The 23,788-nt window shown below is 33.6% G+C and overlaps 1 protein-coding gene across 2 annotated transcripts in view; it reads left to right on the top strand.

Annotated features, from left to right (window-relative positions):
* LOC145316399 (neuronal acetylcholine receptor subunit alpha-10-like) overlaps window positions 1–20,949 on the top strand; it is a 32,162-nt gene extending 11,213 nt beyond the window's left edge. For both annotated transcript variants that reach the window (XM_080156870.1, XM_080156869.1), the window contains 11 exons: window positions 471–525; window positions 2,777–2,937; window positions 4,902–4,952; window positions 8,790–8,913; window positions 10,899–10,981; window positions 14,183–14,279; window positions 14,682–14,778; window positions 17,943–18,033; window positions 19,077–19,174; window positions 19,601–19,744; window positions 20,619–20,949. In XM_080156870.1, the coding sequence (XP_080012996.1) occupies window positions 471–525; window positions 2,777–2,937; window positions 4,902–4,952; window positions 8,790–8,913; window positions 10,899–10,981; window positions 14,183–14,279; window positions 14,682–14,778; window positions 17,943–18,033; window positions 19,077–19,174; window positions 19,601–19,744; window positions 20,619–20,709 (1,092 nt within the window). In that variant the 3' untranslated portion in view covers window positions 20,710–20,949. The remainder of the gene's footprint in view (window positions 1–470; window positions 526–2,776; window positions 2,938–4,901; window positions 4,953–8,789; window positions 8,914–10,898; window positions 10,982–14,182; window positions 14,280–14,681; window positions 14,779–17,942; window positions 18,034–19,076; window positions 19,175–19,600; window positions 19,745–20,618) is intronic.
* Window positions 20,950–23,788: the final 2,839 nt, after the last annotated feature.

The raw sequence follows: 23,788 nt of genomic DNA, 5'->3' as shown, positions 1-23,788 counted from the left end.
TTTGCAATTTCCGTTCCGCATTAATGGAAAGATTTTGGTTATTGTCTTTTTTTTCTAGGTTTGTGAAGGGAGGGGAGGGGGGGGGGCGGGGGCAAAATGATAATGTAAAGATTAATATTAATACAGATTATTTGTTTGGTAATGGGTTGTGCCTGTTTTGGGCCATGGCAATCCCCATACATTAACTATTAATATCGCGCACCTGACATAGCAGCAGTAGGAACCATCTTAAATGTCCTAAGTTAAGACAAGGCTGCGATTCAAAGATATAGACTCCTCGACGACGAGTGAATGCGCTACGTGTTGAGCCACGTTCGCAGGTCTTTGAAATAACTTATTTCTAGTACGTGGAGGGGGATCTAATCCTGTGGGACTCCTTCTAACCTATCCTTAGCTTAACACAACCTAAAATTGGATATTTTTAGTAACACAGATGCTAGACGACACATGAATATGATATATTTCTTTAGGTTTGGAAGCCTGACATAACATTGTATAATAATGCGGACAGACAGTATAATACAGGTAAATTAACTATACCCAGGGCTTGGCAGCCGCGCTCAGCAACGACCAAGCCTCTATTAAAGTCGTTAAAATTTTTGGGTATAGTCCCTTGTGACAACGCCTCTTTTAAGGGGCGTTTCGTCGTATTTTCACAGTAGCTTTTCTTCTATTTCTAGCCCCTGCTAACCTAACCTAATAATTAAAATCTACTGTGAAAATACGACGAAACGCCCCTTAAAAGGAGTTGCCACGAAAGAGACTATACCAAACTTTTTATAAAGAGGGATTGCCATATTTTAGTAAGTTTTAGACTTCCAGCTGATCTTTAAAAATTGCCAATGCTTGATTTCCCTTAGGCTTACAGGCGGTGGATGCGCGGCTGCCAAGCCCTGACTATAAGCAAGTCGGATTAGTCAACTTTAAAAAAAATTGGAATTAATGAAAAAATTTTATTTAAAATTACATGTGTAACACATTACATTCAGACTAAGCTTTATAGAACACTAAAATAAGAATAACATTAATTTTTGCCAGGGAGTAAGAGAGGGGACAATGGGCAATTAATTCAATTTAAGAGTTTTTACTTAAAAGCAATGAAAACCAGATTTATCCAAAAAATTTGACCAAAATTGTAAGGGGATCATGGTAATATAATTGAGAACAAAATTAGTTCTAAGAAAAAAATCATTTACTTGAAAATTAAATTACCAGTACATCACATTGTAGTAAACATTCTGTAATTAATCACTAGAAGAATCACCCTTAGAACTTTGTCAACCCTTCTCATATATTTTTAACAGCTACCTAAATTCAAGGGGTTCTTAGATCGTTTAATACATAAATATCACAGTAGAGTTTCTATACATGAAATGACATATTCTTGGGAATAATAATTGTTTAAACCAGTCATCTAAGGACAAATTTTTCTGTCTGCTAAAATCAAAACTAACGCAGCTAATTTGCGGGGCATTGATGCGCTAGTACCCAAAGTCAGTCAGAAACTGCTGAATTCGTGCATATTCCCTTTAAGCCAGTACCCAAAGTCTGAGACTCTTAAAAATTGAATATTCGATCCATTGTCCCCTCCCTTACTCCCTGAATTTTTGCGCATTTATGAAACCTGAACAGCTTTATGATGAAAAATAAACAGATTTTCAACAAATATATATATATATTTGAAAATCCTATTAGATGCTTTAGAAAAGTGAAGAAAAGTAAATAGATAGGATAAAAGCAGAAAAAAAACACAGATTAGAATTGATGGAAAAAAGGTTTTTAAAATTCTGAAACTCATTTCTTAGATAATTCTTAGAAAAATTATTAAAGAACAAGGATGACAATATTCAAAGGGAGTAAAGCACAAAAATCAGCAAAGATTTTAAATTTTTTTTATAAATCTTCCCTGAAATTAAAAAAAGCTTAGCTTAGGTCTGGCGGTTAGCGGCTATCTTTATCTTAGGCTACATACAGTTCTTCTTTATGGAGCTGAATGCTGGAGAACTGTGAAAACTGAAACAAACCAACTTAATGCATTTCACAATAGCTGCCTAAGAAGAATTTGCAAAATATTCTGGCCAAACAAAATATCAAACATTGAGCTGTACGCTAAGACCAAGTGCAATAGTATTGAAGCAGAAGTGAAATTTAAAAGACTAAGGTGGCTAGGACATGTGCTTAGAATGGAACAAAAAAGGTTTCCAAAAAAGTGCTTAAAATGGAACCCCACCACTGGTAAACGCAAACAGGGACGACCAAAAATGACCTGAAGGCAGAACACTGAAAAAGACCTAATTAAATTAGAATTGACATGGGGAGAAGCTGAAGCACTTGCCAAAAAAAAGGAATTCATGGAGGAACAAGGTGTTCGTATTCTCTGGACTTCACAGTCAAAAAGAGAGATGCGCCTGATGATGATGACATACAGACTAACAGACAGTCATTTTGTTACTTTTATATAGGGATAACAAACAAGCAGACTTGGGTTGCTTTTAAAGTAATTTCCAGTATGTCTTCGAAACCGATTAATATCCGCTGGATTAGAACCGGTTCTCAGCCATACTGAAAAATAATGTAAAGCATCATAATATCACAAATATTAAAATGAAAATAAAAATCATAATTTTAATTTTTGTAAGCCTGGGCCTTCGGTCCCTCGGGGCATACCTAATAGGTCTTCAACTTATAATTTTTCATTTTAATATCTGCGGAAAGGTATCTATAATACGATGCGATAAATAACTATTCCGAGAACATTAATGAAATTATTGTATAGGTATGTTGAGTACCAACGTTATAATCTCCTCTGATGGTGGTGTGACGTGGCTTAGCTCCGCCATATTCAAATCCTCATGCTTCATTGATGTCGAGTATTTTCCATTTGACCAGCAGGTCTGCTCCATGAAGTTTGCTAGCTGGACATTTGATGGATTCCAGGTATAACTATTTGACCAGCAGGTCTGCTCCATGAAGTTTGCTAGCTGGACATTTGATGGATTCCAGGTATAACAATTTTTCAAAGTAAAACGATGTCTGTCTGTCTTTCTTTCTTCCTGTTCGTCTGTCTGACCGTGTGTGTGTCTGTCCGTGTGTCTGTCTCATTGTCTGACTTTCCGTCTGTCTGTCTGTCTGTCCATCTATCTGTCTGTCCGTCTGAAGCTGGACATTTGATAGATTCCAGGCATACTAAAATACTAAGTAGAATGATGTCTGTGTATCTGTCCGTCTGTCTGACTTTATGTATGTCTGTCTGTGTGTATGTCTGTATGTCTGTCCGTCAGTCTGTCCTTTTGTCTGTCTGTATTTCTGTCTGTCTGTCCATCTGTCTGTCTCTCTGTCCGTCTGAAGCTTCCAGGCATTTTATAATACAAAGTAGAACGATGTCTGTCTGTGTATCTGTGTGTCTGTCCGTGGGTCTGTCTTTCCGCCTGTCCGTGTGTCTTTCCGTGGGTCTGTCTTTCTGTCTGTCTTTCCATCTGTCTGTCCATCTTTCCGTCTGTCCGTGTGTCTTTCCGTGGGTCTGTCTTTCTGTCTGTTTTTCCATCTGTCTGTCCATCTTTCCGTCTGAAGCTTGAGATCTCGGTAACTACTGAAACGATTGGGCTCTTCTCTTTAGAGAATATACCTACTGGTCCTGTGGTGGTTTTAAGCTATGATTGGAACCCCCCCATTATAAAGTAATAAGGTTTTTGTCTGAAGCTAAAGATTTCGGACATTGTTGATCCGATTGTTAAACTTTTCAGGGAAAAATGGCACCCTAAAAAATTCCCCAATTTACATATTTTCATGTAAAAAAAAGCCTTAGATAAACTAAAATAGTATTCTGTTCACATTAATTCAATTTCAATATAAATCAAAAACACCAAAGATATGGAGAAATATGTGAAAAATATAAAAGTAGCTAAAAACTGCCTAAAAGCAGCCTTGGATGTTTTACACGTAATTATTCTTCATATTGATGTTGACAAGAAGTGTAAGCCGGAAATACAGACATTTCGAATTATAGAGTAGCTGTAATGTTACTAAGGACATTTGTATAAGAAGAAAAAAATACTATAAAATCTATTTTTGTAAGAAAAAGTTTCAATAATTGAATTGACCTGGCATCACTTAGGATAAGACTAAAATATTTATCTTCTTTTCTTTCAAAATGCAAAAAATCCAAATTTTGAAAGATTCAAAATTTACATAATCTATTATGCTAAAAAACGCTTTAGTTGCATTTTATTATAATTTTTAAAGCACATTTCCATTTGCATTATAATATTATTTCACAAGTACTTGATTTTAGAATAAACATTTTCAAAAAATGTAAACATAGAACCTAGTAATTGTGTCTAACTTTTTATCTTTGTGACGTAACAAAAATCCATCTCTTTTTTAGGGGGTTTCCTTTCCCACCTCCCCTCTCATCCTTCGATTTTTGTTACGTCACAAAGATAAAAAGTTAGAGACTATTACTAGGTTCGTAAACATATAGTATTTAACGTTTTGAATAGTTTTTTTCCAATCATTTTTCTCTCATTTTTGATTGAAAAAAAACAATGGTGTCCCAAAAAATTTTTTGTCTGTCAATATTTGAAAGATATCCCGCTTCACCCACTTTCGACACACCCTTGCATATATTCTTACTAGATAAAATTACCCCTTCTGTAGATTACAATTAGTGGTTAAAACGTTTGAACAATCAACTTAATGAACCAACAAAATTCAGTTTAAGTCCCCAAAGTTGTTAAGCCAATGAATATGAAAACGACATTATACAACTGTTGGAACTAGTGTAATAAACATTCCAATGCCCTCCTCCTCTAAAGGCGGGCATACCTTGTATTGTAAAAATATGTTTGAAATTACATGACAAATTAAATTTTGTATTTTGAAATGAAAAAAATCTTGTTAAGGTGAACCTTGTAACTGAAGGAGAGGCTGCAGACCTTAGTAATTATGTCCAGGTAATTAATATATATAGAAGCTCTACAATTAAGGCAGATCTGTGTGTCTTTTTTCGTTGAAAATATATTTTTAATTTGTAATTGAAAATTTGTTTGTTGTGTAATTAATAAACTAAACCTGTGTCCGCGGCTCAACACAAGGTGCATCTGATCGTCACGGGGAAGTGATTGGTTCGAATCTCGGCCCGACACTTGGCCTTTAAAAAGCCGCAAATCATTACCAGGCACAGCAAGGCCTTCAGACAAAGGTTGTGCAATCAAAGGTTTGGTTTTCTGTTGGATGTTACTTAACCTAAAATCCACAGTGGGCGGTAGAGTGATGATGCCCTTGGGTTCTCTAGATGATCACAAATAAACAAGGCCTTAGAGTGCGTTATAACTATGACTTGATAACTAATAGTATGAGGATAGGGAGTGGGGACAAAACACCTAATTTAAAAATGCCTAACTAAAAATGCCTAACTAAAAACACCTAAGTTTTAAAATACCTAATGTTAAAAACACCTACGTTAAAAACACCTAATTTAAAAACACCTAATTTATAAATGCCTAATTTAAAAACGCCTAACTAAAAATGCCTAACTAAAAATACCTAATTTTAAAAATGTCTAATTTTAAAAATGCCTAATTTAAAAATACCTAATTTTAAACTATCTAAATGCCTAATTTAGAAATGTCTAATTTTAAAATATCAAATATTTTCACTAAAATACGTAAAATTTTGATAACATTAATCCAATTGGCTGATTGTTATTGTTAAAGGATCTTGCTACTCGATGAACCAACTCATTTTTACATAGACGTCCAAGAGGGGGGGGGGGGTAAAGTGGGGATTTTTTTCATTTCATAACCCCCCCCCCAAAATGGGGGGGGGGTTAACAAAATTTACCCCTGCCAACAGATTTCAGGGGGGGTAATTACCCCCCCAAGCTAATTTTACCCCCTGGGTAAAAATTTTTTTTGGGGAAAAAAAATTTGTGGCACGCTTCGCGCGCCATTTTACCCCCCCCCAAAAAACGAATTACCCCCCCCCTTAAAAAATTTTTACCCCTCCCCAAAAAAAAGCTTGGATGCCCCTGCATTTTTACAATGAAGCTTCCCGTATGTCATGGGATGGTTTATATAAGGTTGGGAAGGTTTTGGGGAGGTTACCAACACCTTCCAATGAGAAATCACCCTTTGAAAAAATCCCCCCTCCCCTCCGTTTTTTAATATTTCTTCAATCTTTCTTTATCAAACTAGAACAAAAATGGGAGATGATTAACTATCACCCCTAAGAAAAAAAGGGATGCTACGGTTACTTAGGTTAGGAAAGAAACCAAAAAAATTATAATTCATTTGTTTCCTTGTCCTTCAACCTTTGAAATTCTGGAGGGGGGGGTGTCATGAACCCTCAATCCCCCCCCCTCCCCCCAAAGACTTAACTGAATTCCCCTATGCACTGCAATCACATCTAGAGGCCTCTAGGGGGCGTAGCCGCCAGTTTAATATATTTAACAACAGTTTTAAGAAATACTTAAAATTAGGTTTTTTTAGATTAGGTATTTTAAAATTAGGTATTTTGAAACTTAGGTATTTATAGTTAGGTGTTTATAAAATTAGGCATTTTTAAAGTTAGGTGTTTTGTCACATTAGGCATTTTTAAAATTAGGTATTTTTAAATTAGACATTTTTAAATTAGGTATTTATAAATTAGGTGTTTTGTCACATTAGACATTTATAAAATTAGGCATTTTTAAATTAGGTATTTTTAAATTAGGTGTTTTGTCCCCACTCCTGAGGATAGGATTAATATTGTTAGATTTTGTATGTGTTTGATGTAGGATATAATAGGTGGTTTTCAAAATTTCACGTTAGGATTCTCCGATCAAACTATAATACAACTTGAACCTCGTTTTTTCTTCCTGCTTGGCTGATTATGTTCTCCAGTCTTATTTTTCTGTGCTTTTATATTCAAGTTTTATAACAAAATTATGTCAATACTACTTTTCTATTTTTTCTTTATTCAGCTATTTTTAAAAGCGAAGCTTTCCTATAATTAGGGTCGGTCCGTCCGTCCGTAACGGATAGCTTTTTGCGTTAATTTAGGCATGTTAGAATTGTCCTATCGATTTCAAACTTTGCATGGTGATTCCTGTAGTAGTTAGGTACTATTTAGAAAGCGTAGCAACTCTATAATCATTACAAGAATGTCCGTACGTCCATTTTAAACATGTTGATTTTTTTACTTTTTTAACAACAAATTTTTATGTGATCTAATAATCCGATTGATCTGATTTTTTGGTATACTGATTCCTGGGACAACAAAGTACAATATTATAAGCGAAGCAACTCTATAATCAAGTCCTAAAAATGTAAGTATGTCCATAAACATTATTCTGTATCAAGCAGTTTTTCAACAATTTTACTTACAAATTTGCTTCGACATTTATACATTTATATTCTGATTATTCAGTTCTGACACTATACAAGTGTTAGTGTCCGTTTGTCCTACCGTTTCAGTGCTTTGCTTTTATGGATGTTGTCATCCTTGTTTTTCTTCTTTTCATGTATGGATAAGCTTTAATTGATTATTCCATAATATTATTATTATTATTATTCTTTGGTTATTCAATCTGAAAATGTGACTAAACAAATACAATGCTTTCTCCACCAAAATAGAATAATAGTGTTTTATAATAGTTGTTTATCGTATTATAAACAGTTTTGCGCGGATATAAAATGCAGGCACGGTCTAACAAACTTGTTTTAATCTTATGACATTTTTATATTCGTAGAAAACTGGATATAATACGATGCTAGAAATAACCATTCTTCGACAAAATTGAATAATATCGTTTAATACTTCTATTTCTTTTTTATTTAATTTTCTTAACTTAAGCATGATTTTTTTCAGTGATGAAATTAAATATAACAAGGATGGCATCCATAAAAGCGAAGCACTGAAACGGTTGGACAAACGAACATTAACACTTGTAGAGTTACAGAACTGAATAATCAGAATATAAATGTGTAAACGTCGATGCAAAATTGTAAGTAAATTTGTTGAAAAACTGCTTGATACAGGATAATATTTATGTATATGCTTACATTTTCAGGACTTGATTATAGAGTTGCTTAGCTTATAATATTGTACTTTGTTGTCCCAGGAATCAATATACCAAAAATCAGATCAATCGGATGATTAGATCACATAAAAAATTGTTGTTAAAAAGTAAAAAACCTACATGTTTAAAATGGACGTACGGACATTCTGATAATGATTATAAAGTTGCTAAGCTTTCTAAATCGTACCTAACTACTACAGGAATCATCATGCAAAGTTTGAAATCGATAGGACAATTCTAATATGCCTAATAACAAAAAAAAGCTATCCGTTCCGGACGGACGGACCATAATTATAGAAAAGCTTCGCTTTTAAAAACTATTTTCCTTATTGTTCTTTATACTGAGTTGGGCTTTTATCATTTAATATTTTATATGCTTCGCTAATCATTGACATGTTTGCCCATTTATTTCTGGCCGTCAGTCCGCCCGTAACGCTTTGGGGGTAATGTAATTTTCTCGGCTTCTATTAAAGATAGACAGATGAAATTTATACTGAAGATTACTATGAAATATGCGAATTCAATATATACATTGTTTTGCCTATCTGTCTGTCGGTCATGCTGCTTCAAAAGATGTAAACATTATATTGTTAAGGTTTCGTGATTTTCTTGGAGTTTTTGCATTATATTTGTCCATTCCATGATTTTTTGTGATTCTTTACTTATATGTTGTCATCCTTGTTTTGATAAAATTAGAAATTATATCTTAATCATAAAAACCTTTTTATAGAATGGAGAGTGGGACCTGGTTGAGGCGAAAGTTGAGAGAAATGTTGTTTATTATTCTTGCTGTGCCGAGCCCTATCCAGATATTACATATCATCTCACTCTTAGAAGACGACCTTTGTTCTATGGTAAGCTATATCAAGAAGACGACCTTTGTTCTATGGTAAGCCATAACCAGATATTACATACCATATTACTCTTAGAAGACGACCTCTATTCTATGGTAAGCTGTATTAAGAAGACGACCTTTATTCTGCAGTAAGTTTTATCCAGATAGTACCATTCATCTCCCTCTTAGAAGACCACCTTTGTTCTATGGTAAGCCCTATCCAGATATTACATAGCCAGGGATACAGGGACAATGACAAATTAATTAAATTTTAGAGTTTTCGCTGAGAGGCCATTAAAACCAGATTTATCCAGAAAATTTCACGGATTGAGAGGGGGGGTGGTGCTAAAAGGGTTCACTTTAGAAAATATTGGATTATACAAAGATTTATTTTTTATTAGATCACTTAAATCACTTTGTCTGTCCATTACTTGGAAACCTTTTAGTGTGTAAAAAGAATGGTAGATAACCAGGAATAAGATGAAAGATAAGTTAATTTTTCATACTAGAGATAAAGGATATAGAATACATGAATATTGTGAAAAATTGTATTGTTCTGAAAAATTCAAACATTCCTGTATCACTAAGGTAAACATTATCTTGGAAGTGCAAGAACTCTGTGACTATTACCTTAAAGTCTGTGCGCCTATTTGGAACATATACATTTGTATACTATTTTGATGGATATTTTCATGGCTATTACACGATAGAACTGTTGTATAAACTTGATTTTCAAAATGGCAATTACTTGTACAATTACTCATGTAAGTGTTTGAATATAGCATGTCTAAAATCGCTATAGATTTTGCATTTAACAGTTTTTTGACAAAATATAGCCTTCGGCACCTCGGGGCTAAAAAAACTAGTTTTAATCTTATAATTGTACATTCTATATCCGCGGAAAGCGGTTTATAATACGATGAAAGAAATAACTATTAATATCCCGAAAAAGAATGTAATAAGACCTGAAGAAATGAAATAGTATCTGTAATGGTGTCCATGTCTTAATCTGTAATGAAAAATTACCAGTACTTATCCCACCATATGTTCACGTGCACTGTAAATCAAACTCTGCAATAAATTTCAAGGTTCAACAGCCGCGGTAAAATTTCCTTTTACAAATTTCAGACACTTTAGACAACCGACCGGCACAATTTTGGGCAATAAATATATAAGTATAGATGTATAACACAGACATCTACTTAGCCCACGTGGTGGGGACCCTTTTCATTGGCTAGCAAATTCCTTTCTGCTCTTTTGTAGCGACTTGGCCGTGTGAGTTAATATTGGCTGATATTCAAAGACACAATTGAAAGTCGGCACAGAATCCCCACCTCGTGGGTTAAGTTGCATATAGCTCGTGCCTCATCTATTCTTTTACTTAAATCTTTGGACAGCCTTACCTTTCCCTATAGCATTCTTTTCATAACATATCATTACTACTACTACTGACCGTCGTTTTTTTAGGGAGGGTAAAATACCACTGCTTAACTGACCGCTATAAAATTGGGCGGCTTCCGAATCCGCAACCATGCTAAATTGTTCCATTTCTATTTTTTCTTGTTGAGTGTATTAAATAAAAGATAAAAATAACATCTTTTCATAGAATATTGCTGTAATATTTTACGCTTTATTTTAGGTATAATCCCTAGAACCGATGAGTGGATCACAAAATACCCCCATTCCCCCCCTATTTCACCTTAGATATAATTTAGCACAATTGATATATAATATAATCGTGGATAATATGACAGAGGGAAAATTGTTGTCAATTTAGGTTGATAACATGGAAATCACTTATTGGTCAATTCGTTCATCCAGTAGGACGGGAGGAGGGTGGACGGCGGGTCGTTTTTCTTGCCAGCTATAAGTTTCACTTTATTAGAGTACATGATATTCTTGTGTAAGATACAAGTAAAAATAAATCCATTTTTAGCCAATAGTGGAAGCTAAAAAGGCAACAAACTTCTTTTTGAGGCCAATTTTAATGATAATTTGTTTTAGTGTTTAATCTAATCCTGCCGTGTGTTCTAATAACTGGAATAGCCCTACTTGGATTCTACATGCCTTCAGATTCGGGTGAAAAGGTGAGTGTTGTATTTGTCCATCTTTCTGTTCTTATGTTAGGTGTCAGTGGATTGTATATTTAATTTTTAGCAGTGCAGAAAATGTATTTTGCAGTATGGCTTCGATACCGATTAATATCCGCTAAATTAGAACCGTTTCTCAGCCATACTAAAAAATTATGTATAGCATCGTATTACAGACACTTTTCTACGAATATAAAAATAAGATCATCAAATTATTACTAATTATAATCTTATTATTTTTCATTTTGATATCCTTGGAAATATGATGCGATAAAACTGATTTTAAATTTATGATTTTCATTTTAATATTCGTGGAAAATTTACTGTTTTATGATGCTATACATGGTTTTTCAGTATGGCTAAAAACAGGTTCTAATCCAGCGGATAAAAAATTTGTTTGAAAGCCATACTGGGAAGTTGTTCATTTATGTAGACATGATTGCGCTTAATATATTTGTAAATCTTTTTGTATAATATTGAATATAGATGTAATCTTTTATAATCAATCAAATGTGCAATCTAGATATTTTTAGTAGCTCAGCTACTATACAATTAACTAGTATCTTTGTGGTTGTAACAATGGATATAGAATATACGTGGATATTATGACAGGGGAATTTCCAATTTAGCTTGTCAACATGCAACGCGATAATTGGTCAGTTTGTTCATCCAGTTGGATGGGATGGGGTAAAGGGGGTGGAAGGAGGGAAGTGTTATTTTAGCCCGCTGCGGTTTCATTTTATTAGTTAACATGAAAATCTATTTTACCATCCAAGTAATAATATATATCCATTTTTGTAACTCTTGAGCTTGATCTTTAAATCATTTTAGTTGTGAATCAGATCGAGGCACCCCGATCTAAATCACCATTAAAATGATTTAAAGATCCAGCTTTGTTAACTTATAAGTATAAATTATATTTTTATTCATATCTTGCATTTAGATCTTATTCCAACATTTTTTTTTAATTTAGGATGATTTGCTTTTTACCTAATGTATTTGGCTTTAAACTCATGAATATAAAGGGATTAGACAATAGACGATAAATAGTGTACATCCTCCTTCTGTAAAATATAAATGGTTGTTGAAACGTTTGGACACATTCAACTAATTAAAAATTGAATTAAAATCCCCAATGTTGTTGAACTACGAAAAGAAAACGTTAAAGAATCTTTGGGGACTAGTGTAATAAACAACCCAATGTCTCCTCTGCCCCTGCTTTTAACTACTCTTTAATAGACAGAAAGTTGATAACTTCAATGCTGCGCTGATTATTGTTTATCTAGAAGGCTTTGACTACCTCTAGATAAAATCGTCCTTGCGTGGTATACATTTCTTTCAAGACTGCCTGAATGGATATATTATTACGTGGATGTTACACCAGATTTTCATGTTCTCTAATAAAGTGAAACTCGCAGAGAACTAAAACAACGATACCCCCCCCCCCCCATCGATATCCCTTTACTCAATCCCCTCCCCTCCTGCTAGATGGACGAACTGAACAATAAATGAGCTACATTTTAGCAACCTAAATTGACTAAGAAATTTTCTATGTCATAATATCCACGTAAATATTATATATCCATTACGGCTTATCAATAGCATGTTAATATGTGTTTTTAATATGAATATTTTTTTTATGTAAATTACAAACTTATGGGCACTATAACATTGTAGATTCAATGAGAAAAATTGTATATTAAAGCAGCAAAGTTTATTTTCTGAATATTTTTGGTTTTTCCGAGAAGCTTCATATATGTCTTATTTGATTCGTAAAAGATAGGAATTCAGGTAGAATATTTGGTATAAGACTATATATTCATACTAGCGGCTGCGCCCCCTAGAAGCCTCTAGGGGCACTTAAGGTAGGAGTGGGAAAAGTCTACCTCATCCCATTTTAAATTTGAGTTTAAAAGAGTAAAAAAATATTTTGGGGGGGATTGGGGTGCAGACACTCTTCCCAAAAATAGTTTTAAACATTCCCAGGACCTATACGAAGCTTCACTGTAAAGGAGAACAATATTGGTTCAGCGGTTAGCGAAATCCTTCGGGACAGACAAAAAACGCTTACTACTTTATATATTCATATTTAATTTAGTCTAAAAAAATAGTCTGAAACCATCTGGGACCTATGTGAAGCTTCCCAAAAAAGGAAACTCAATCAGTTCAGTAGTTATTAAAATCTTAACTTCAGACAAAAAAAAACCTTGCTAATTTAGGATATAGGATGAAAAATGGATCAAATATTAGATTTGTAGGTAGTCTTAGACTTTGGGTACAATTGGGTACAAAGGTACAATCTAACAAAACTGGTATTAATTTTGTTTTACTATTTGTGGAAAATTATTTATATACATCATTTTTCAGATCTAATCCAGAGATTCAGTTCTAATCCAGAGATTCAGTTCTAATCCAGTGGAAATCCATCGGTTTGGAAGCCATACTGGAAAATCATCTCTATATTATGACTAGGTTACTCTTGGTTTAACACCACTGCTGTCAATGACTGTTTTCTTGATGGTTATAGGGGAGAGTATGTCACTAACTTGAGAAAAATAATTCTATATTATGACTAGGTTACTCTTGGTATAACAACACTACTGTCAATGACTGTATTCTTGATGGTTATAGGGGAGAGTATACCACCAACTTGAGAAAAATAATTCTATATTATGACTAGGTTACTCTTGGTATAACAACATTACTGTCAATAACAGTATTCTTGATGGTTATAGGGGAGAGTATGCCACCAACTTGAGAAAATAATTCTATATTATGACTAGGTTACTCTTGGTATAACAACATTACTGTCAATAACAGTATTCTTGATGGTTATAGGGGAGAGTATGCCACCAACTTGAGAAAATAATTCTATATTATGACTAGGTTACTCTTGGTATAACAACACTACTGTCAATGACTGTTTTCTTGATGGTTATAGGGGAGAGTATACCACCAACTTGAGAAAAATAATTCTATCTTATGACTAGGTTACTCTTGGTATAACAACACTACTGTCAATGACTGTTTTCTTGATGGTTATAGGGGAGAGTATGCCACCAACTTGAGAAAAATAATTCTATATTATGACTAGGTTACTCTTGGTATAACAACATTGTTGTCAATGACTGTATTCTTGATGGTTATAGGGGAGAGTATACCACCAACTTGAGAAAAATAATTCTATCTTATGACTAGGTTACTCTTGGTATAACAACACTACTGTCCATGACTGTATTCTTGATGGTTATAGGGGAGAGTATGCCACCAACTTCAGAAAAACTACCTCTTATAGGTAAGGTTCTTTTTTTCATAGGTTGAGAGATAAATAGCCTGAAGCCTATGAAAACGGGTATGCACCACGAGATCTTGATTGATTGCTTTGCATTACTTTTATGGCCCCACGGGCCCACGCCCAACCAACCTTTTGTTTGCTCTTAAAAATAGTGATGAGTTGCACCTGTTTTGGGTCAATCCATTCCCCCTACTCTAACTATTTATGTTGCGCACCTGACATAGCAGCAGTAGGAACCGATTTGTACGTCTTATATTAAGATTCGGTATTGGGCCGAAATTCAAATTTTTAAGCTATTATACACTTAAAAACTATGATATCTGAATTTTTTTTTATAGACTTTAAATCTTTAAATTGAATAAATAGTTTGGAGATACTGCTTTCAACTTTGAATTTTTTTAGGATTATACTATGGAGTAACAATATCAATAGTATCCATCGCAACCGGCTTATCTGTGGTTACACTTAATCTTCATCATAGAGGAATTAGAGGAAGAAGGTAATTATTATCTATAGTTTATCTGTTGTTACTCTTAATCTTCACCATAGAAGAATTAAAGGAAGAAGGTAATTATTATCTATAGTTTATCTGTTGTTATTCTTAATCTTCACTATAGAGGAATTAGAGGAAGAAGGTAATTATTATCTATAGTTTATCTGTTGTTACTCTTAATCTTCACTATAGAGGAATTAGAGGAAGAAGGTAATTATTATCTATAGTTTATCTGTTGTTACTCTTAATCTTCACCATAGAAGAATTAAAGGAAGAAGGTAATTATTATCTATAGTTTATCTGTTGTTATTCTTAATCTTCACTATAGAGGAATTAGAGGAAGAAGGTAATTATTATCTATAGTTTATCTGTTGTTACTCTTAATCTTCACCATAGAGGAATTAGAGGAAGAAGGTAATTATTGTCTAGTTCATCTATTGGTATTCTTAATCTTCGCCATAGAGGAATTAGAGGAAGAAGGTAATTATTATTTTTAGTTTATCTGTTGTTACTGTTAATCTTCACTATAGAGGAATTAGAGGAAGAAGGTAATTATTATTTTTAGTTTATCTGTTGTTACTGTTAATCTTCACTATAGAGGAATTAGAGGAAGAAGGTAATTATTATTTTTAGTTTATCTGTTGTTACTGTTAATCTTCATCATAGAGTAATTAAAGGAAGAAGGTAATTATAGTAATTATTATAGTTTATAAGTTGATATTCGTATCTGCATAAATGAAAGACTGAACGACAGGCGGACATGACTAGCAAAATAATATAGAGATTAGCTTCGCTCAAAAAACTGCAATGCTTATATAAATGGATATATAATACGTGGATATTTACCTTTATACAATGTTACTCTCAGCTGGCTAATATAACGTTACACCCCATCCCCCGTTATGACTTTACCCCATACCCTGCCCTGGAGGAACGTATTGACCAATATTTGAGGACTATATTAGTAGCATAAATTGACAACAATTTCACCTGTCACAATATCCATTCGTTTATAGCAACAGTAGCTGAAAAAGAAATCCTGAAAAATAGATTTTCGATGTGGAAACCTTAAAAAAAATACTAATTGTATTAAATATAACAAGGACAAGAAATTCGTTAAGAAGCGCAACAATAATTTTTTTTTTGTAAAAAAAAAAAATTAGAACATATTTTATTTATGGCTAGTATAGAAGGTAGGTTATTAAGGTATAAAAGAAGCCTATCTGTCCTTATGTCCCTTGCGATGTCGGTAACATACAATATCTAAAGAGAAGCTGCGCTTCTAAAACTAAAAAGTGCTGAACATATAGAAACTAAAAGAAATATTTGCTCTGCTAAGAAAAATTCTATAAATGTTTTTTACTACCATATATTTATAAATTGTGCTTATTTTAGTTCTATAAAACTTTTTAAAAAAGATATTCTAGAAAGGAGAGGAGGGGGGGGGGTTGTCGTTATCCCCAACCCGTCTGAATAAAAGTATAAAGAAAAATTAAATTTTTATGTAAATTTTGATCTAATTTGTCTAAAATTGTGTTTCACTAACATTTGTTTCCCGGAGCTGGCTTTTTACGTTTTATTTATAATTCCTGCTTTAAATAATTGAAATACCCGCGACAGTGGCTTAACACGTAGAGCATCCACTGGTCGTCGGGTAAGTGAACTAGGCTCGACACCGCGTCATAACTAAAGACTAAAAATGGTTCCTACTGCTGCTATGTCAGGTGCGCGTCAAAAATAGTAGTCAAATATAGTCATAAGTAGGGGGAATACCTTGATCTATAAACAGGCACAACTCATTACCATGCAAAGTTAGGACTTCTCAGACAACGGACATGCAATCAAAGGGTTGGTTGTCTTACAAGCGGATGATAATCTTTATTCTAAAAATCGAATTAGAATCCTTCACTAACTTTCGGAGGATCCTAATTATCAATACACATCACAATAAAAATTTTATAAAATTCAAGGAATCTAAAAATTGTATTCTTGGTTTGCCTTTAAGGAATATATGAAAGAAACTGTTGAAGAATTTATATAATATATTTATAATAAAGTAACAGGATGTTTGTCAGTCTGTTTTTTTTGTAAAAAAGGATCTCGCTATTCGCTGAACCGATATGGTTCTCTTTTACAGGGTAGCTTCCCATAGGTCCTGGGAAGGTTTATTGCTATTTTGAGGGAGGATACCAGTATCCTCTCAAGAGAAATCGTCTTTAGAAAAAAATAACTTCCCCCTCCTCAATTGCCCCTAGAGGCCTCTAATTGTATATAAAGTTATAAAATTAAATTTCTGGCGGGAATGAATAATTGCAGAGCATGCATCAAATTTAAATGATGTATATGTATTGATAACAATGTAAAAAAGTGTATATATATGCGTGTTTACATCATTTTATCAAAAAAATACCAAATATTCTACAAGGATTTTTTTTGAAATGATTCCTTTATATAAAAAGGGTGTTTGTTATCTTTAATTTAGGCAAGTGAGAATTGTTCTACCGATTTCAAACTTTGCAATGTAATTCCTGTAACAGTTTGATACGTTTTAGAAAACGTAGTAATTTTTTTGAACAACATTTTTTATATGATACAATTATTCTGTTTATCTGATTTTTTTAATGATTCAAGGTACATATCGACTTTTTACTAATGATTAAAGGGCTGTACCTAATATTTATAAAATCACCTTTTTAAATCGATTGGACAATCTTTACGCGTAGATTAAGGATAAGAACTATCCGTTACTGACGTGAGGTCTGACCCAAAATGTAATTTAATTTTAAAGATGTAATAAAATATTGATCTTTCCCCAAAAGGACGTCCATGGTTCTTAAAGACGGGAAGACAACGGAATGGACGTACAGACAGAGTTTAGCATTATGGTAGATGTGCTATTTGCTGTTTTGCTGTTTTGCTGTTTTGCTTGATCACCAATATAAAACTAATGAATGTAGAATATACGTGGATATTATGACAGAGGAAAACTTGTCGTTAATTTTTTTAGACTTTATTTATTGGTTGTTATTCGTCATCCAGTAAAAGGAGAGGGGATGGGATAAAGGGATGTAAGTCTTTATTTCAGCCAGCTACAAGTTTCACTTTATACAAAGTAAAAGGTAATCTAGTGTAACATCCAAGTAATAATAATCCATTGTAAAACTATTTAGAGTTCCGAAGTTTGTTCGGTATCTTGTGTTCAATATTCTTGCTAAGATGCTGTATATCAAAATTGAAGAAGATAAATGTTCCTACAGACAGGTATGTAATAAATTTTTTAAAAATAGCAAAGCTACTCTTCAAGTTGTAGCGTCCGTTTATCCGTAATCAACAGTCAAAACATATATTTTTAAAGCAAAACTTTTCTATAATTAGGGTCGGTCCATACGTCCGTCCGTACGGAACGGATAGCTCTATTTGTTAATTTAGGCATGTTAGAATTATCTTATCGATTTCAAACTTTGCATGATGATTTCTGTAGTAGTTAGGTACGACTTAGAAAGCGTAGCAACTCTATAATCGTTACCAGAATGTCCGTACGTCCATTTTAAACATGACGATTTTTAACTTTTTTTTGTTTTTGTTTTCTCTATGCCCCAACTATTTATCTTTTTAAAATTTCCCCTGTGCGGTTCAAACACACAATCATAAATACATATCAGACCAGCAAAAAAACCTTCGATGAATTAAGTAGGACCCTTTTTTTTACCAAGTCGAGCATCTGCTATACTTAACTTTTCATAACCCCCTTTAATACATTGTTTCTAGTTCGGTTAGGGATTTCTAACCCTGTATGAAGCATTATATCGGACACTTTGGCTTCAACCAACGGTCACTAAATCAGAATCAGGGGTTGATAAATGTAACTGGACAAATTGTCTCAAAAATCAGCCTTGTGACGTCATAAAAATGAGGGAGATGAGAGGAGAAATGGGAAAGAAAATCTCTAAAAAAGAGATGGATAATCCCTTATTTTTATGACGTCACATGGCTGATTTTTAAGACACTTTGTCCAGTTACTTAATAAATGCATTAGGTGTAACTAGAGAGGGGGAGGGGTGATCAAAAGTATATTGGCTTCAAAGGTTTTTTAAGTGCCAACTCTTTCGTTTAAGTACTTTTATAAACCTCTTGGCTAAAACAGAAGTTAAAAAATTTACAAACAATAATTTTAATCTGCAAAAGTGATAATCTTTTCATCATCTTGGTGGATGTATATCAATTCAAGGTCCAATGTCTTATCCCTTTATATCCCTGCTAAAAACATGAAGTATGCATCATTTTAAAATAAATTGATTTTTTAGAATGGTATAGGGCCTGGAGAGGAGGGGAATGTAATGACTTTTCCAAATGAAGAAGAAGTTTTGAAACAACAACTAAAAGAATCTCATATTCTTCACTCGTAAGTATTAGATACAACTATTAGCCATCTAGTTTTTACGTCTTCAACCAATTCAAAAAGAAGTCAATGTTTTTTATTATTTTTTTGTAAGACCCAAATATTATAACAAATTAGCCTAAAACCATCCTTTGGCCTGTGAAGCTTTACTGTAAAGAAGTACTGAATCGGTTTTGCTTTTAAGCTTCAGACAAAAAACCTTTCTACTTTATATAATAGAACTAAAAGCTGCTCCCCTAGCTATTAAGGGGCTAAAAAATAGCTTAAAACAATCCCAAGACATAAATGTGAAAATATAATGGCATAAAACCATCACAGTATCTATGTAATGCTTACCTAAAATAGATAACCAAATTGGTTCAGTAGTTAATGAGATCTTAAGCTTTAGACTAAAAACCCTTACTACTTTATGTGAATATTTTATGAAAGGATGGAGAAGCTGCCACCAGGGCTGCAGGATCTGATTATAAGATTAAGAAAATGGTTGATGACCTCTGAGACCCGGAGGAAGGAGACTGAATCCAAGGAGAAAATTAAGATGGAATGGCAACAATGCGCCCTGGTTGTGGACAGGTATACAACACATGTTTCCAAGTAATAGGATGTTGGCAAGGACGTCACGAGGGGGGGGGGGGGAGGAAAGACTGGAATCATAAATCTCCTAGTATAGAATCACTTATTTAGCAAGTTAACTATAAATTGTCCGGTATATAATTGTCGTAATATTATAAAATTGCCCTTGTAAGAAGCTTTAACTGAAGATGCTAATTTGCTTGTCAGTACCAACATATTAAGATTAGCCAACCAATGAGAGAACTTAAACTTTGGGGACCAGTATGAAATACTATTTAATGTCCCCTCCCTTCCTTTATATACAAGAATCCGATGATTAATATAGGTAAACCTATCAGCTTCAACTATCTTGGTTGATATGATTGTATGCCTACTTTAACGAGAATGACTACATCCAGAAAAGCGAAGCTCTGAAAGCACACGGTAGGACAAATAAACATGAACACTTAGCTGAACATTAATTAAAAGTTGTACACAAAATTGTACATATGTACTTTGTGCAGAATTCTGTTTAACTTTAAAGACATACTTAAAATATTAGGTCTAGATTATAGAGATGCTTCGCTTGAAATACTGTATCTTGTTGTCTAAATCAATGTTTCAAAAATCAATTGAAAAGAATGATTATATCATAGAAAAAGTTGTAGTCAAAAAAGTTAAAAGCCAGTATATTTTAAATAGACGCACTGACTTTCTAGTAATTATTATAGAGTTTCTACGCTTCCTGTACCGTGTCATAGGAATCATCTTACAAAGTTTGAAATCGATAAGACAATTATAACATGTCTAAATTAACCAAAAATAAGCTAAACATTACGGACGGACCAATCCTAATCATAGAAAAACTTCGCTTTTAAACATTATTTAATTTCAGATTTTTGTTGCTTGTATTTGTATGTGGAACTATATCCGCCACTCTGAGTATCCTCTACATGTCACCACACACACAATTATTCTCTTTCTAAACATACAGACATAGTTATAGAGTATCTATCCACTACTCTGAGTATCCTCTACATGTCACCACACACACAATTATTCTCTTTCTAAACATACAGACATAGTTATAGAGTATCTATCCACCACTCTGAGTATCCTCTACATGTCTCCACACACACAGCTATTCTCTTTCTAAACATACAGACATAGTTATAGAGTATCTATCCACTACTCTGAGTATCCTCTACATGTCACCACACACACAACTATTCTCTTTCTAAACATACAGACATAGTTATAGAGTATCTATCCACCACTCTGAGTATCCTCTACATGTCACCACACACACAACTATTCTCTTTCTAAACATACAGACATAGTTATAGAGTATCTATCCACTACTCTGAGTATCCTCTACATGTCACCACACACACAATTATTCTCTTTCTAAACATACAGACATAGTTATAGAGTATCTATCCACCACTCTGAGTATCCTCTACATGTCACCACACACACAGCTATTCTCTTTCTAAACATACAGACATAGTTATAGAGTATCTATCCACTACTCTGAGTATCCTCTACATGTCACCACACACACAACTATTCTCTTTCTAAACATACAGACATAGTTATAGAGTATCTATCCACCACTCTGAGTATCCTCTACATGTCACCACACACACAACTATTCTCTTTCTAAACATACAGACATAGTTATAGAGTATCTATCCACTACTCTGAGTATCCTCTACATGTCACCACACACACAATTATTCTCTTTCTAAACATACAGACATAGTTATAGAGTATCTATCCACCACTCTGAGTATCCTCTACATGTCACCACACACACAGCTATTCTCTTTCTAAACATACAGACATAGTTATAGAGTATCTATCCACTACTCTGAGTATCCTCTACATGTCACCACACACACAATTATTCTCTTTCTAAACATACAGACATAGTTATAGAGTATCTATCCACTACTCTGAGTATCCTCTACATGTCTCCACACACACAATTATTCTCTTTCTAAACATACAGACATAGTTATAGAGTATCTATCCACTACTATGAGTATCCTCTACATGTCACCACACACACAATTATTCTCTTTCTAAACATACAGACATAGTTATAGAGTATCTATCCACCACTCTGAGTATCCTCTACATGTCACCACACACACAGCTATTCTCTTTCTAAACATACAGACATAGTTATAGAGTATCTATCCACTACTCTGAGTATCCTCTACATGTCACCACACACACAATTATTCTCTTTCTAAACATACAGACATAGTTATAGAGTATCTATCCACTACTCTGAGTATCCTCTACATGTCACCACACACACAATTATTCTCTTTCTAAACATACAGACATAGTTATAGAGTATCTATCCACCACTCTGAGTATCCTCTACATGTCACCACACACACAATTATTCTCTTTCTAAACATACAGACATAGTTATAGAGTATCTATCCACTACTCTGAGTATCCTCTACATGTCACCACACACACAATTATTCTCTTTCTAAACATACAGACATAGTTATAGAGTATCTATCCACTACTCTGAGTATCCTCTACATGTCACCACACACACAACTATTCTCTTTCTAAACATACAGACATAGTTATAGAGTATCTATCCACTACTCTGAGTATCCTCTACATGTCACCACACACACAATTATTCTCTTTCTAAACATACAGACATAGTTATAGAGTATCTATCCACTACTATGAGTATCCTCTACATGTCACCACACACACAATTATTCTCTTTCTAAACATACAGACATAGTTATAGAGTATCTATCCACCACTCTGAGTATCCTCTACATGTCACCACACACACAGCTATTCTCTTTCTAAACATACAGACATAGTTATAGAGTATCTATCCACTACTCTGAGTATCCTCTACATGTCACCACACACACAATTATTCTCTTTCTAAACATACAGACATAGTTATAGAGTATCTATCCACCACTCTGAGTATCCTCTACATGTCACCACACACACAATTATTCTCTTTCTAAACATACAGACATAGTTATAGAGTATCTATCCACTACTCTGAGTATCCTCTACATGTCTCCACACACACAATTATTCTCTTTCTAAACATACAGACATAGTTATAGAGTATCTATCCACCACTCTGAGTATCCTCTACATGTCACCACACACACAGCTATTCTCTTTCTAAACATACAGACATAGTTATAGAGTATCTATCCACTACTCTGAGTATCCTCTACATGTCACCACACACACAATTATTCTCTTTCTAAACATACAGACATAGTTATAGAGTATCTATCCACCACTCTGAGTATCCTCTACATGTCACCACACACACAATTATTCTCTTTCTAAACATACAGACATAGTTATAGAGTATCTATCCACTACTCTGAGTATCCTCTACATGTCTCCACACACACAATTATTCTCTTTCTAAACATACAGACATAGTTATAGAGTAGCTGCGCTACAAAGGATATTTGGGATCATAGAAAGAAAAAAAAGTAGCGGGTTTTGTCGTATTCTCACAGTAGCTTTTCTCCCAATTTTAGCCCCTGCGGGGCAATCATTAACATTTACCTAACCTAAAATGACCTGTAAAAAGCCAATGTGAAAATGCTACGAAACCCACTACTTCGTTTTCTTTCCATGATCCGATTTTTGATAAACGTGCTATGATATTGTAATTATTCCATCATGTATTAGGAGTAGTTTTTAAATGAAGAATTAATTATTAATAAATAAAGTATAAATTTTGAAAAATTAAAAGTTTATTTAAATTAGTAAATTTGCTGTTCCTAGAAGAAAAATATAAATACATTTATAATATTTATCGCATCGTTTTGCATACAACTTTCCGTGGATATTTTAATGAAGAATAATGAGATTTAAAACCCAAAGGGCAGGAGTCCCGGGCTAACAAAACTGGCATTAAGTTCATGATTTTTATTTGAATTTCCGTGGAAAATTTCTGTAATACGAAGCTATACATGATTTTTCAGTATGGCTATAAATAAATAATTTCCTTTTTTTAAAAATAAAATAAATAAA

Source organism: Acartia tonsa, chromosome 4, assembly GCF_053477335.1.
Source record: "Acartia tonsa isolate MP-2025a chromosome 4, ASM5347733v1, whole genome shotgun sequence".
In the NCBI taxonomy this organism is placed as follows: Eukaryota; Metazoa; Arthropoda; class Copepoda; order Calanoida; family Acartiidae; genus Acartia; species Acartia tonsa.
The sequence above is the reverse complement of the archived record's forward strand: the minus strand, read 5'-3'. Positions and strand labels throughout refer to the sequence as shown.